Here is a 14389-nt window from a genome sequence, read left to right on the forward strand (position 1 = left end):
CAGAATCCCATATTATTTGGTAAATTGAAAATCAATTTCTAATCAAAACACTATTATATTATCAAATTTTTAATACCTCAATTATTTTCAATATTTTGGAAACTGTTGTATATAAACTTAAATATAATATTTACAAATAAATATTTGTCAATGTTAATGACAATTGTAAAGTAATATATATTTGTATATAACTTATTTATTTAAATTGAGGAATAATCACAATCATTTAATGTATCAAATTGTGAAATAATATTTTCACTTTTTATGTAAAATACTAAATGAAAAATATAAAAGAGATAATAAAAAATATTTTATATTTAAAATTTACATTTTAGATGGTAAACATATTTAGTTATATGATTGAATTGTTAGCATATTTATTTATATAGTTAAATCAGTGTATATTGTTATATTTAGAACATTATTCTAATGATACTAATTATTAATTTACAAAACTTTGTATTTTTGTAATTTACCTACCTTTTGAAATAATACACTTAAATTTGTGTATTTCACGATCATAGATTATAGACTTAGTTTTATATAATTTGTGTATTTGACGTTGTCATCGTTATATATAAGCTATAAACTTATGATTTTTTTTTAGAATGGCGTACTCCCTCTGTCCACAAAATGAGTACTCATATTTCTTTTTTTGTCCGTCCACGAAATGAGTACCAATTTTCCTTTTTGGCAAGTGTACCCTATACAATCCTTTAATTAGCGGGGCCCTTATTCTATTCACACTACACTTAATATATTTCTTAAAACACGTGCCGTCCACAAATGAGTACTCATTTTGTGGACGGATGGAGTATTTTTTTTAAGCTTGCACAAATGTTATGCTTTTATGAAAAAATTTATTCCATACTTTTGTGTAATTAAATGAACCTGATTTCTCTTAAGGTGGAATGTTATGTTGTGTAGGGACCATAAGTTTCATTGATTATTTCGCACAAATATAATCATGTAATTGGATATCTTTCACGTTTAACTTTTTACGTAATAAACATGCTTTTTATTCCATGGGTTACTGATTATTGGTTATTCTATAGGTTGGATTCATTTTATGTTCATATATCGATGGTTACAAATTATTGATATTTGAAACTTGAAATTTTTTTATTCTCGATAAAATTGTTTATATGAAACTCTATGGAATTGATTTGTATAAGATATTTGTTGTTTGTTATATATATTTTGTTTCATTTGATATTATATTTCTTCTTATATTTATAATTATATTTCATGTATTTGTGAATTTCGTACCCGTGCATACGCACGGGGTAAAATACTGGTAAAAATAAAGACGGAGAACTATTTTCAACTCTTCTATCAAGATTTACGGTGGATGTATCATTTTGATGGATGAATACATTACCTAAGTTCGAATCCAGAATGGAACAAAGATTTTAATTTTCGAGTGTAGTAAATTTAGCTGCTGATGCATTAATTTTTACAGCAAATGCAGTAATTTTAATGGCTCACATTATTACGAAAATTGTAGTTCTCACTAGAACCAATTCATGTGATGCATTTATCCATCAAAATGATGCATCCATTGTTGATATCGGTGATTGAAGGGCTAAAAATAGTTATTCGTTCTTATTTTATTTAGTGATTTTTACTTAAATGACTCCCTATATACGTGTGTCAGTGTGTGTGTATTTGTGAATGGTTCCAATGAGAATGGTCATATATGTATATATATATATATATATATATATATATTTATATGGTGTGGTTCTAGAGAGAACTACATTATTTGTGAGAACGGGAGAACCATCAAATCTAATGCATTCACTGTAAAAATTAATGCATTCGCTGTTAAATTTAATGCACTAAAAAAAAATAAAAAAAAATGCTCCCTTTAGGATTCGAACCCAGGTTCTATATTCAGCCAACAAGATGATGCATCCACCGTAGATCTTGATGATCGAATGACTAAAAATGATTTTTCGTTCTTTTTTTATTTATGGTTCTTTCTTGAACCTCTCCCTATATATATATATATATATATATATGTGTGTGTGTGTGTGTGATAATTAATTTTATAAATCGCATACAAATCAAGGTTTGATTTGTTCATATTCCCTTTAACTTTAAACTATTAATAAAAAACAAATCGGACTTGATTTTTTTGCGATTTATAAAATTATAAATGATCTCAATAATAATATATGATGTATTAGAATAAAAATAAATGCCTAAAATAATAATAATAAAAAAAGACAATGCTAATGAGGGTTAAACGTAAGTGGTGCTCATATAAGGCATGTAGCATAACATTTTTTTCTCTCTCTCTCTCTGTCTCTATATATATATATATATATATGAGAAAGTTCTATGGAGAAGTAAATGTTTGCAAAGAAAGGAGAAGCAATCTCAACTGTTGATCTTAACTAATCTAACGGTCAGCGTTCATTCGTTAGAAATTGTGTTGAACTTATACAGGGTTCGAACCCCCAAACCCACAAACGTTCAACAAAATTATTGGTATGTTCAACCGCATATATTGTCATGTTCAATATTTCTCCATTCTCTACTTATATATCATTTTCCATGGAAACTTGGAAACTTCCCTATATATATATATATATATATATAGGGATGAGTTATACTAAGAATGCTATATATCTTTCGTGAGAAATGAGAATGATTGAATAAGTCAGTATATAGTGTTGCATAACCTGCTTGTAATGACTGAATAACATTTTTACCTGGGTTTGAATCTTGGAGGGAGCGAAAATTATATCTAATTAATTGAATTTCGTTATTCAGTCTTTACAAGCAGATTATTCAACACTATATACTGGCTTATTCAATTATTCTCATTTCTCACGAAAGATAGCATTCTTAGTACAACTTTTTCCTATATATATATAGGGGAGAGATCTATGGAGAATTATATTTTTTTAGAGAATGAAGAATAACGAATAAATCTATAAATTTTACGAACAAATCAATATAACTAATGAACAGATGTATTCAGTAAATACGGTAAAAATAGTGAAAATCTTGCCCCTATCAGGATTCGAACTCAGACCAAAAATCTTATTCATACGATACATTGATTTATTCATCGAAATTATAAGCTTATTCGAACGCATTCTCTATTCTCAAAATATTTAGCATTTTCCATGGATCTTCTTCCTATATATATATATATATATATATATATATATATATATATATATATATATATATATATCCAGTGAGAACTCATCTTTTTGTGAGAACGGAAAATCATGAACAAATACATAAAATACATGAACAAAAAACACATGAACAACGATCTTCATGGCGAACCATGAACATGTACATAAAATACATGAACAAAAACACATGAACAACGATCTTCATGTCTTACTGTTGAACAACCGTGGGATCTGCCCAAATCAATGGCTGTGATTGGTTCTCCGTTCTCACAAAAAGATGTGGTTCTCACAGGATCCTCCCTATATATATATATATATATATTGTGAGTATGAGAATTGATATGAATAAGTCAATATATAGTATATTAGTATTGAATAAACTGGTGGTAATGCATGAATAATCATTCAAACTTGTGGTTGAATCTTAAGGAGAGCGAAAATTTCACCAATTAACTTAATTGTGACTATTTATGCATTACAAGCAGCTTATTCAAAACTATACTAACTATTTTCGTGAGAAATCAAAATAAAGAATAAGTCAATATAAATCTACGAATAAGTTGTTTGTATTGCATGAATAACCATAATTCAGTCAATGTAGTGAAAATTTCGCTCCTCGAGGATTCAAACTCGGGTTTGAATGCCTATTCGTCCATTACAAGGTATATTCATAGATTTTATTAACTTATTCATGATCAATTCTCATTCTCACGAAAGACAACATTATCCACTACAAAAAAACGCGTAAATAGCGACGAAAAATAGCGACGGCGGCTCAGCCGCCGGTAATTACCGACGGCACGGCGGCGGCAAAAACGGCGACCCGCCTTTTGCCTATTACCGGCGCATTACCAACGGCAAAACAACCGCCGCTAATTAGCGGCAGTTGCACCGTCGCTAATTTAAATATATATTATTTATTACCGATGGCGTTGCCGTCGCTAATTACCGGCGGCAAGCGGCCGCCGCTAATCACCACCGCCGGTGGCATCCGGCGATAGCACCACCGCCGTCCGGCCAAAATTACCGACGACATTTTGCCGCCGCTAATTACCGATGGAAAATTCTAATTACCGACGGCGTTTGCCGTCGGTAATTTTTTTTTCATTTATCATCTAATAAATTGGTCAAAGATAATAATACAAAAACATTAAAATTAAATATATATTGAAATACAAGTGAAAATTTAAACATTGATTATTACTAATCTAAGATTATTACTACGAATTCAAGATTCTTAGTAAGAAACTTACAATTATAACTTAAGAATGTTAATTTGATTAGTGATCCACTCATCAATCATCACTAATCTAATATTATTACTAAGCATTCAAGATTATTAGTAAGAAACTTATAATTATAATTTAATAATGTTAATTTGATTAGTGATTCACACATCACTCATCACTCATCACTCATCACTAATGTAAGATATTACTTAAGAATTCAAGATTCTTAGTAAGAATCTTATAATTATAACTTAAAAATGCTAATTTGATTAGTGATTCACTTATCAATCATCACTACTCTAATATTATTGCTAAGCATTCAAAATTGTTAGTGAGAAACTTATAATTATAACTTAATAATGTTAATTTGATTAGTGATTTACTCATCACTCATCACTAATCTAAGATTATTACTAATAATCTAAGAAACTTATAATTATAACTTAATAATGTTAATTTGATTAGTGATTTACTCATCACTCATCACTCATCACTAATCTAAGATTATTACTAAGAATGCAAGATTCTTAGTAAGAAACTTATAATTATAACTTAAGAATGTTAATTTGATTAGTGATCCACTCATCAATCATCACTAATCTAATATTATTACTAAGCATTCAAGATTATTAGTAAGAAACTTATAATTATAACTTAAGAATGTTAATTTGATTAGTGATCCACTCATCAATCATCACTAATCTAATATTATTACTAAGCATTCAAGATTATTAGTAAGAAACTTATAATTATAACTTAATAATGTTAATTTGATTAGTGATTTACTCATCACTCATCACTAATCTAAGATTATTACTAAGAATCTAAGAAACTTATAATTATAACTTAATAATGTTAATTTGATTAGTGATTCACTCATCAATCATCACTAATCTAATATTATTACTAAGAATTGAAGATTCTTAGTAAAAATCTTGTAATTATAACTTAAGAATGTTAATTTGATTAGTGATTCACTCATCAATCATCACTAATCTAATATTATTACTAAGAATTCAAGATTCTTGGTAAGAAACTTATAATTATAACTTAAGAATGTTAATTTGATTAGTGATTCACTCATCAATCAACACTAAGGTTATGAATGGTGTATAAACTAGATTGATAAAAAAAAAACCGAAAATTAATAAATATTTTTCCGACATAAAAATAAGAACCGAAACGAGCCCAATCCGTAATTAACAACATTTTTTGTATATCATCTCGACATATTCTAAGGTTATGAATATATATGATATTGTATATTGAAGTAGACTTTAAATGAATTAATAGATACTATATATATCAATAATACGAGTGTTCTGTACTGGTGACCATTCGAAAAGAATTTCAAGGTTAAGCGTGCTTGACTTAGAGCACAACTAAGATGGGTGACCGACTGGGAAGTTCGTCTAAATTATGCAATACTGTATAAATACGGAAATAAATTGTGGATATACAATAAAATAAATAAATAAATAAATTAAAAAAAATTACCGAGGGCAAATGCCGTCGGTAATTACCGAGGGCAAAATTACCGACGGCATTTTGCCCTCGGTAATACCTTGAACAACTCCGGCGTGTGCGCCACCGCCGTCCGGTGGGACTTACCGACGGCGGTCGCGCCGCCGCTAATTAGCGACGGCAATTGCCGTTGGTAATTTTCCGGCGGCAACTCTTCGTCGTTCAACGGCGAAAATGCCGGCGGCGGCGCCGCCGTTAATTGCCGGCGGCGGTCGATCGCCGTCGGTAATGGCGTTACCGACGAGCCGGTTAGCGACGGCAAATTGCCGGCGCCGCCGCCGTCGGTAGCGTCTTTCACCGGCGGCCGTGCCTTATTACCGACGGCAGTGCATTTTTTTGTAGTGATCACTGGATTCTTTCTCTAGTGAGATTTCAATTTTTCATAAAAATTAGGAATAACGAATAAATCAATAAAATCAATAAAATCTATAAATAAATCAATATAACTCATAAATAATTGTATTCAGTTAATATGGTGAAAATCCCGCCACATCAACAAGAATGCTTATTCAAGTATTACATTGATTTATTTATAAAAATTATTGATTTGTGTAAAATTATATCACAAATTAATATAATTTCAAATAGTATAAAATCAAAATAAACTTATAATCTAAGAAAAAAAAGGTGAAATCTTATTATACACATTACAATGACATTTTTATGCCAATCAATATATAATTAATCTATAATTACAGGATTTAACCAATCAGCATAAAATCATGGTTCTCAATTACTCTCTCTGTCCACCAATTTGTGTATACTATTATTTATTTGTTGAGTGGAAAAGAGAGCACGATTTTAAAAAAAATTGATTTATTTGTTAAGGAAATAGTTACTAAAAATGAACAGGACACGAATTGCTGGACGGACCAAAATAACAAATTAGGACACGAATTGGTGGACGGATGGAGTGCTATTTATGAAAATTTGAGTGCATATTAAATTAAATATGTTATAAAATAATGAATAATGTGTGTTATTTATTAATTACTGTTTTTATGATCAATAAATTTAGCGCACTTAATCCTGCACTGTATATCTAAAATTCACATTTCATGAATAATAGTATAAAATATAATAGGAGCATACAAAGAAAATTTTAATTTTCTTATCATTTACTCCATATTGCTTAACTTGGCCGAAATTAAGCATTGGCTATTGCGAACTCACAAGTCACAAGCTAATTGATCATAACAAACACTAGTCCATCCATCCGTGCTCTAAATATACGTACAGGATCTTTTAGCATGAATTTTAATAAAAAGTTATTGAGTATATTAATTATGGAGAAGGGTCTTACAATAAAGATATTATTAAATTGAGTGTGGATAAATAAGTGAAATACATGTTTAAATATTTTAGTTACACACTTTTAGTTCTAAATACTATTGTTCAATAATTGAAAAAAAAATTAACTAATTATAGTACTTAATATTCATATACATATTTAAATTGCATGATTTTGAAATTTTATTTTAAATATTTATAATAAAATCACAAAAATATTTTTGTGCATTGTGCACAGGTGGAAATTGCATCCACGACCCTTAAATGTAAACTCAGGGAATTAGCTGAGACGTCCCTGTGTTATGTGGAATTTGCATGTGGCGCGTCATAACCCACAACAGTTTCTTGAAACCAAATATTGATGTGGCGTGATTAGTGCTGTTTCGTCGTCTCTAATCCAAGCTTAATCACTTCAAATTAGATTTCTCTTTCCGGCCCTCATTTTTGGTGGTAACGTGCCTAAGATTACGAGAAAATGAATTGGGACATAAAGCAATTAGAATAATTAAGCGTCACATCCAAAACAAAATTGCGAAAAACATAGACAAATTAATCAAGATGACCCCTCATTATATTTATTCTGTTTCTTAATTGACCATAGAGCATACTCATCGTCCACTAATGAGAGGAGATTGTTTGAGTTGGCCAGAAATTAGTTCTTCAGCAATCTTGCAATGTTTATAAATTTATTCAATTGTATATGTGTATGCGTGTGTAATCAAATGGAGTAATAATCTATTTTCAGATGGGCAAGCCATTTTATTCACATTGTAAGAAGAGTCCAAATAATTTTACTTGAGGTGGTCTCCTGAACACTCGGGTGTACCGTACACTCGGATTGTACTCGATTCGAATCCAGATTCGGTTAAATCATTCTGACTCATTTTTTCTTGAAATGATATTAACACTAATACTATTTTGTTTTACAAATGACACTATTTCGAAAATAACACTAACACAATTTTGTTTTACAAATGACACTATTTCAAAAATAATAATGATACTATATTGAAATGACGCGAACACTATATTGAAATAACACTAACACTTGACATTCGGGTAGGATAGTCAATTGAATCAGATTTAAGTCGAGTACGACCCGAGTGTACAGAAGATTTTGAGATTTTACTTAGACATAAATAGGCATTTCAGGGTTATTTTTTGATAATGCATTTCAGGGTTACTGTTATTGATTTATGTTGAGTCTTTTTTTTTTTTTTTTTGAATCTCATTTTGCTTTCATATGTATATATTTTGGATGTATTATACATATTTATACTCTGTGAGATCTATTAAATACAACACAAAAATTTGGGTATAATCAAATTGACTCGTATTTAAAATAGTATTATTTATAAAGTTCGAGTCAGAATACAAGTTCGAATCAGGGTACAGATCAAGATCTAAGTGAAGATGTAATTCAATTGTACGGTACTCAATTGTACTCAAGATCACCACCAAATACAATATATATACGACATCTCGTATAATGAACGCAAATATTTGTGTGCGATTGGTCTAATACATGAGATTAGTCACGTGAACATATATAATAGTAATAGTAATTTTCAGAATAGTATACAGAAATAATATTGTGGTGCAATGATTACTTTCCAATGCTACTAGGTTCAAAATCCTATTGAATGCCATCTCAAAAAAAAAAAAAAAAAAAAAAATCCTATTGAATGGGCTATTTCTATGTCTTTTTATATTCATTTATAATTTATCTTTTTTATTTATAATTAAAGTTTATATATAATAACCAATAAAGTTTTTGTGGCCTAATGAAATAAATTATTGATTCATAAACCTAGAGATACTAGGTTGAATTTTCAATTGAGGTGGTTTTATTTATATTTATATTTATATTTTATTTTCAATTTGTGATACTTTTTATAAAATCAAATAAGATTTTTTTTTAACTGCAAATAAGAATTTTCATAAAATTATTATTATTATTATTATTTAGTGCAAATAAGACTTTAAGACATTGTATTGGTAAATGAGACTTTGATTCTACGTAAATAAAACTTTTCATAAAATCAAATAAGATTTAACTTTTTATTTGTAAATAAAACTTCATTTAAATGTAAATCAAATATGATTTTTTTAAAGAGCAAATGAGACTTTATTAATAACAAATAATAATTTAAGACTTTCTATTTGTAAATGAGAATTTGACTTTTCTTCGTATCAAATAAGATTTTAAGACTTTTTACTTGAAAATGATACTTTTGTTTGAATGTCATATTTTTCATAAAATAAAATTAAACGTTTCTTAATAGCAAATACTATTTTAAAACTTTTTATTCATAAATCAAATTTTTGTTTGAATGTAAATAATAATTTTCATAAGAGCAAATGAGACTTTATTTGAAAATGAGATTTTTTATATAATCAAATAAGATTTTGTAAAAGTTTGTTAGAGTTAATAAAGACTTTGTGGTACTCATTCTTAATTCTCGTTCTTTGAATGTGCCTTGGCGTTTTAAGGCGGCGTGGAATAGGATTTTAAAGATGTTAGATGATTTCTCGCTGCAGGTTTCTCACATCTTTAGAGAAGGAAACAAGGCGGCCGATTTAATGGCTAACCAACAACGTTCGGAAGGGTGGTGGCCGCACGAGATTGAGGAGATTAGGGCTGCGGTTCGTCTTGACATGGCTTCGCATAGCCATCTGCGTCAGAAACGGTAGTTGGGGCTGATGGGTGGCTGTTTGGTTATAACCGCCCGTTTAGTTTTTTTTCGTGGGGTGAGAGCCGGGATAGTTTGGGGACGATGGTTAGGCCGGAGTTCCGGAAACTTTCCCTTCCGCTCTTCCCTACTTTCGTTTTGTGTTTAGACGAGTACTCTTTTTCCTTTTCACGGTTTTTTCCACTGGGTTTTCAGTGAAAAGGTTTTAATGAGGTTCGGCCCTTAGTCTGCTCCTTCTGTGCTTTCAAGGGTTTTTTTTAGGTTTTTTTTTTTTTTTTTTTTTTTTTTTTTTATAAAATCGTCATTTAATAAAGACTTTGTGGTACAATGAATACGACACTGGTCTTTGGAGCAAGTGATAATCCTCCACTCAAATGTTTATTTAATGTAAAATTTTAAATTAGCTCGATAAACTCCGAGTTTAAAATTCTAAATTAGCTCTTTAGCCTGCAGCCCTCAGGCCCACACTCCTACTCTCAGCCTACGCCCAGCTCCGTCTCATACATAAGATCGATCTCGTGCAAGTATTCCTTTATAATGAAAATGTTATGTATCTTAAACAATTGTATTTTTTGATTTAGAGAATGGAAGCGGTGAAGTTTGTACTCTAAATCTTGTGCTTCGCTCCCAGCTCGGTCTCATATATGAGACGGATCTCATGCAAGTGTGCATTTATAATGAAAATGTCTTGTATCTTAATCAATTTTATTTTTATTTTTTGATTTGGGGAGAAAGAGCGGTAAAATTTTGTACTCTAAACCTTGTTATTTTTATTTTAGTTTTTTTTAGTATTTGAAAACAATTCAAATGTATAAAATTTTAAATTAGCTCTCTGATCCACCCACCGACTTTAAAGTTTTAAATTAGCTCTCTGGCCCGCGCTCCCAACCTTGTATGGTATATGAGATCAATTTCATGTAAGTGTGTCTTTATAATGAAAATGTCTTGTAGTACTTTAATATTTTTATTTTTATTTATTTTTTGATTTGAGGAGGGAGTGATAGAATTTGTACTCTAAACCTTATTATTTATAGATTTAATCTGCACTATTTGAAGGCCTTTTAGTATTTGCAAGCATCTTGTAACTTAACCAAATAATTTTTTTAATAAAACGAAAACGTCTTGTTACTTAATTAAACTTTTTTATTTATTTTAAGCAACATATATGTAAACACTCTTATTAATGGTTGATTCATATTTTCAGCCAACCATAAAAATGATATCCAATTAGCCATTTATTTAGTTCTAGTAATCTCAGTCTCAATTGAATATGTCAATCATATAATGATAGTCCACGACATGTTAAAGTGAAATATCATAATTGGTAATTCCACTTAAATAAAATCTCATAGATAATTTGGTCTAAAGAGAAAAATATCTCATATATTATAATTATTTAACTTTATATAATCTTGGTTTTTGATTTTTTTCCTTTTGTCTTCTTCGTTAAATTATTTTTCCGAGTTTTTAGAGAATATATTTTTGTTTATTTCTACAGCTTACAATTTGCACTTATGGACTGAAAAAATGAACAAAGAAAACTATGAGATTAGGTTGGACTTTGATCACCGAATTTACTTTGAGCTTAAAGATGGGCTTTGCTTTAGTTTCAGTCTTTCTAGCCTTGGTCATATTTTTCTCATAGTTTTCTTTGTTCATATTTCCTTTAACTTTAAATTATTAATAAAAATAACAAAATACACATTATTTTTTTATGCTATTTATAAAATTAATGATCTCAATAACAATATATGATTTATTAAAATTAAATTAAATACCTAAAATAAAAAAGACAACGCAAACGTGGTTTAAACGTAAGTGATGCTCATATAAGGTGCTCACATAAGATATGTAGCATAACAGTTATATATATATAGGGGTGAGCTAAAATAAAAACAAATTTTTTTGTATAAACTATAAACGAATTAAAATGTATGAATTCTATGTAGAACACGTATGAATTGGCTGTGTAACTGTATGAATTGCGAGGATATTTTACCTAACCTTATTTTAAGGAACTTATATAATTTTGGAACTTATAAGATATTTTAAAAACTTTTAAGATATTGTTTATTAAGTATTCATAAGTTGTCAAAGTGTTTGGATAATTTACCTTTTAAGCTAGAGAGATAATTTTTAGTCGGAGAGAGAAAATCGAAGAGCGATGAATTTGAAAGTGTATATGATGAAAATAACAAATTCTAGTTGAATAATATTTATAAAATACATATTAGATTATGAAAAAATAAGTTGGGATAAAGAAACTTATTTTTTGGTAAGCTTATAAGCTCTTGGAGCTTATTTTTAGAGCTTATAAATTATTTAGGAGCATATTTTGTCAAACACTTTGAAAGAGCTTATAAGCTTTTAAACAGCTTATAAAGCTGTTTTAAAAAGTTTATAAACACACTCTAAGAGGGTGTTTGGCTAAGCTTATTTTAAAGAGTTATACGTTGTCAAAGTATATATTTGGATAATTGAGTCTATAAGCTACAAAGAGAATTTTTAGTTAGATAGAGAAAATAGAAGCTAGATAAACTTGAGATAGTATATGATAAAAATAATAAATTATAGTTGAATAATATTTATAAAATAATTGTTATATTTATGAAAAAAAAAATTGGGTTAGAGGAAGTTATTTGTTTAGGGAGTTTATAAGCTCTTGAAGTTTATTTTTACAAATTTTAAGCTGTTTAGAAGCTTATTTTATTAAAAACTTTGAAAGAGCTTTAAACTTAGCCAAACACCCTCATAGTCCTAGAAAGTATATATACGGATTATCAATTTGAGATTATGGTTTTGGGTAATCCATATTTTGAGGGGCTGAGGATGGCTAAACAACATCTAAAGGCAGAATCAAAGATCCAAATCAAGAATTTAAATTAATTACAATTAACAAAAACGCCCATTTGAACTTTGAAGACCCAAATTTGGGGACCAAACTACATTGTTGTCAAATTGAAGAATGCGGGGCCAAAAACTGCAACAATTAGGTCGACATTGAATTATAAGGATTAATTGGGTAAGATTGAACACAAAGTCATCACATCATAAGCTACTAATCTTTTCCAACCCTAATGCAAAAAATAATGCTCTTATCTGATATGAGATGAGGTGTTTGGATTGCTCATGCTTTTTGGGCCCTTGGATTGGATATTCTGGATAACACTTAATTTCATCATGCCTTAGTATAAGACCTCTCAAATATCTTCCCCTCTCCTTTGCACTTTAATTTCTTGCATTTTGTTTGCTTCCTAAATTCATTCCAATTTGCTTTTCTCCAACAAACCTAGTTCATTTTTTTTTGTCTATTTCTAGAGATCGAATATGTATCGTCATCACCATCTTCACCCTTTTCCTTGTTTGCATTGCCAACCTCACACCTACATTAGAATGGTACTATTATTATATTGTTATAATCTTCATAAATCCATGCAGACTTCATACAACAGTACATATAAATTATGGTAATTAATAATGAGAGTTTTGCAGGTTCACAATCTGATAGAGAGGTGCTTGCTGCTCCATATGGATAGAGATGAATGTGTGAAGGCCTTGGCTGAGCATGCTCGTATTCAACCTCTCGTAACTATCACAGGTTCATTTCAAATCTCACTTCACATAATAATTATAAACTTTGCTTTAAAAAATGGAGTAGAAAGTAGTTTGCAGTTTGTGATTTGGAGATTGTTTTCTTTTATACGTGTCAGTATGGAAAGAGTTGCTGAAAGAGAACAAGGACTTCTTCCAATCATACTTCCGATCTCTATCTCCTAGGCCATACTCAAGTATGTTGTATTTCATATTTCAGCTCATTTTACAAGAATTTTCTTTTATTTGTTGTTTATTGTATATTCTTGGCATCTCTTAGTCTCACTCTGGAGATTTGGTTTCAGGTGGATATGTTCAAAGGGCACCGAGATTTGGAAGAAGAAACCAGTGGAAATATATAACTAGACGACGATGAAAAAATTCTGTACATAGAAAATACATGTAGTGCATTAGGATCTCCTAAATCCATGCATCATCTTGTCTTCAATAAGTTATTTTGTAGTATTATTTTTATGGCTAAATCAAGCTTGTACTATAGGTATTATTTTGTCTGATATTGTTGTCTCAGGAAGAGTGTGTGTGTGACAGACAAGTTATTGGTATATGTAATCAATTAGTGGGTTATCATATCATGTATACAACCACCCTACTGTATTATTTTTTCACTAAGGCTGCGTTTATTTTGATGGATAAATTTATCCATGGAAAAAGATGGATAACAAAAATTTATGCCTTAAAACGTCTCATTTCTTTTCCAACATTTAACACAAAAGAGATGCTCACCATTTTTTATTCCTTATTATCCATCCATTATTGAGTGAATAATATTATACATCCTTGAAGTGAAAATAAGGAAGGAAAAATGATGATCATCTCTTTTGTGTCAAATGTTGGAAAGGAAATGAGAGATTTCAAGGCATAAATTTTTGTTATCCTTTCTTTT

At 29.5% G+C, this 14389-nt stretch overlaps 1 protein-coding gene across 1 annotated transcript; it reads left to right on the top strand.

Moving 5' to 3' along the window:
- The first annotated feature begins 12954 nt into the window (after positions 1–12954).
- Positions 12955–14108, top strand: LOC130993621 (uncharacterized). Its single transcript, XM_057918572.1, has 4 exons — positions 12955–13290; positions 13387–13492; positions 13605–13682; positions 13791–14108. Exons 1-4 carry the CDS (start codon positions 13222–13224, stop codon positions 13859–13861), a joined length of 324 nt encoding a protein of 107 aa, XP_057774555.1. The 5' UTR covers positions 12955–13221; the 3' UTR covers positions 13862–14108.
- The last annotated feature ends 281 nt before the right edge of the window (positions 14109–14389 follow it).

This window comes from Salvia miltiorrhiza, chromosome 7 (assembly GCF_028751815.1).
Source record: "Salvia miltiorrhiza cultivar Shanhuang (shh) chromosome 7, IMPLAD_Smil_shh, whole genome shotgun sequence".
Taxonomy (NCBI): Eukaryota; Viridiplantae; Streptophyta; class Magnoliopsida; order Lamiales; family Lamiaceae; genus Salvia; species Salvia miltiorrhiza.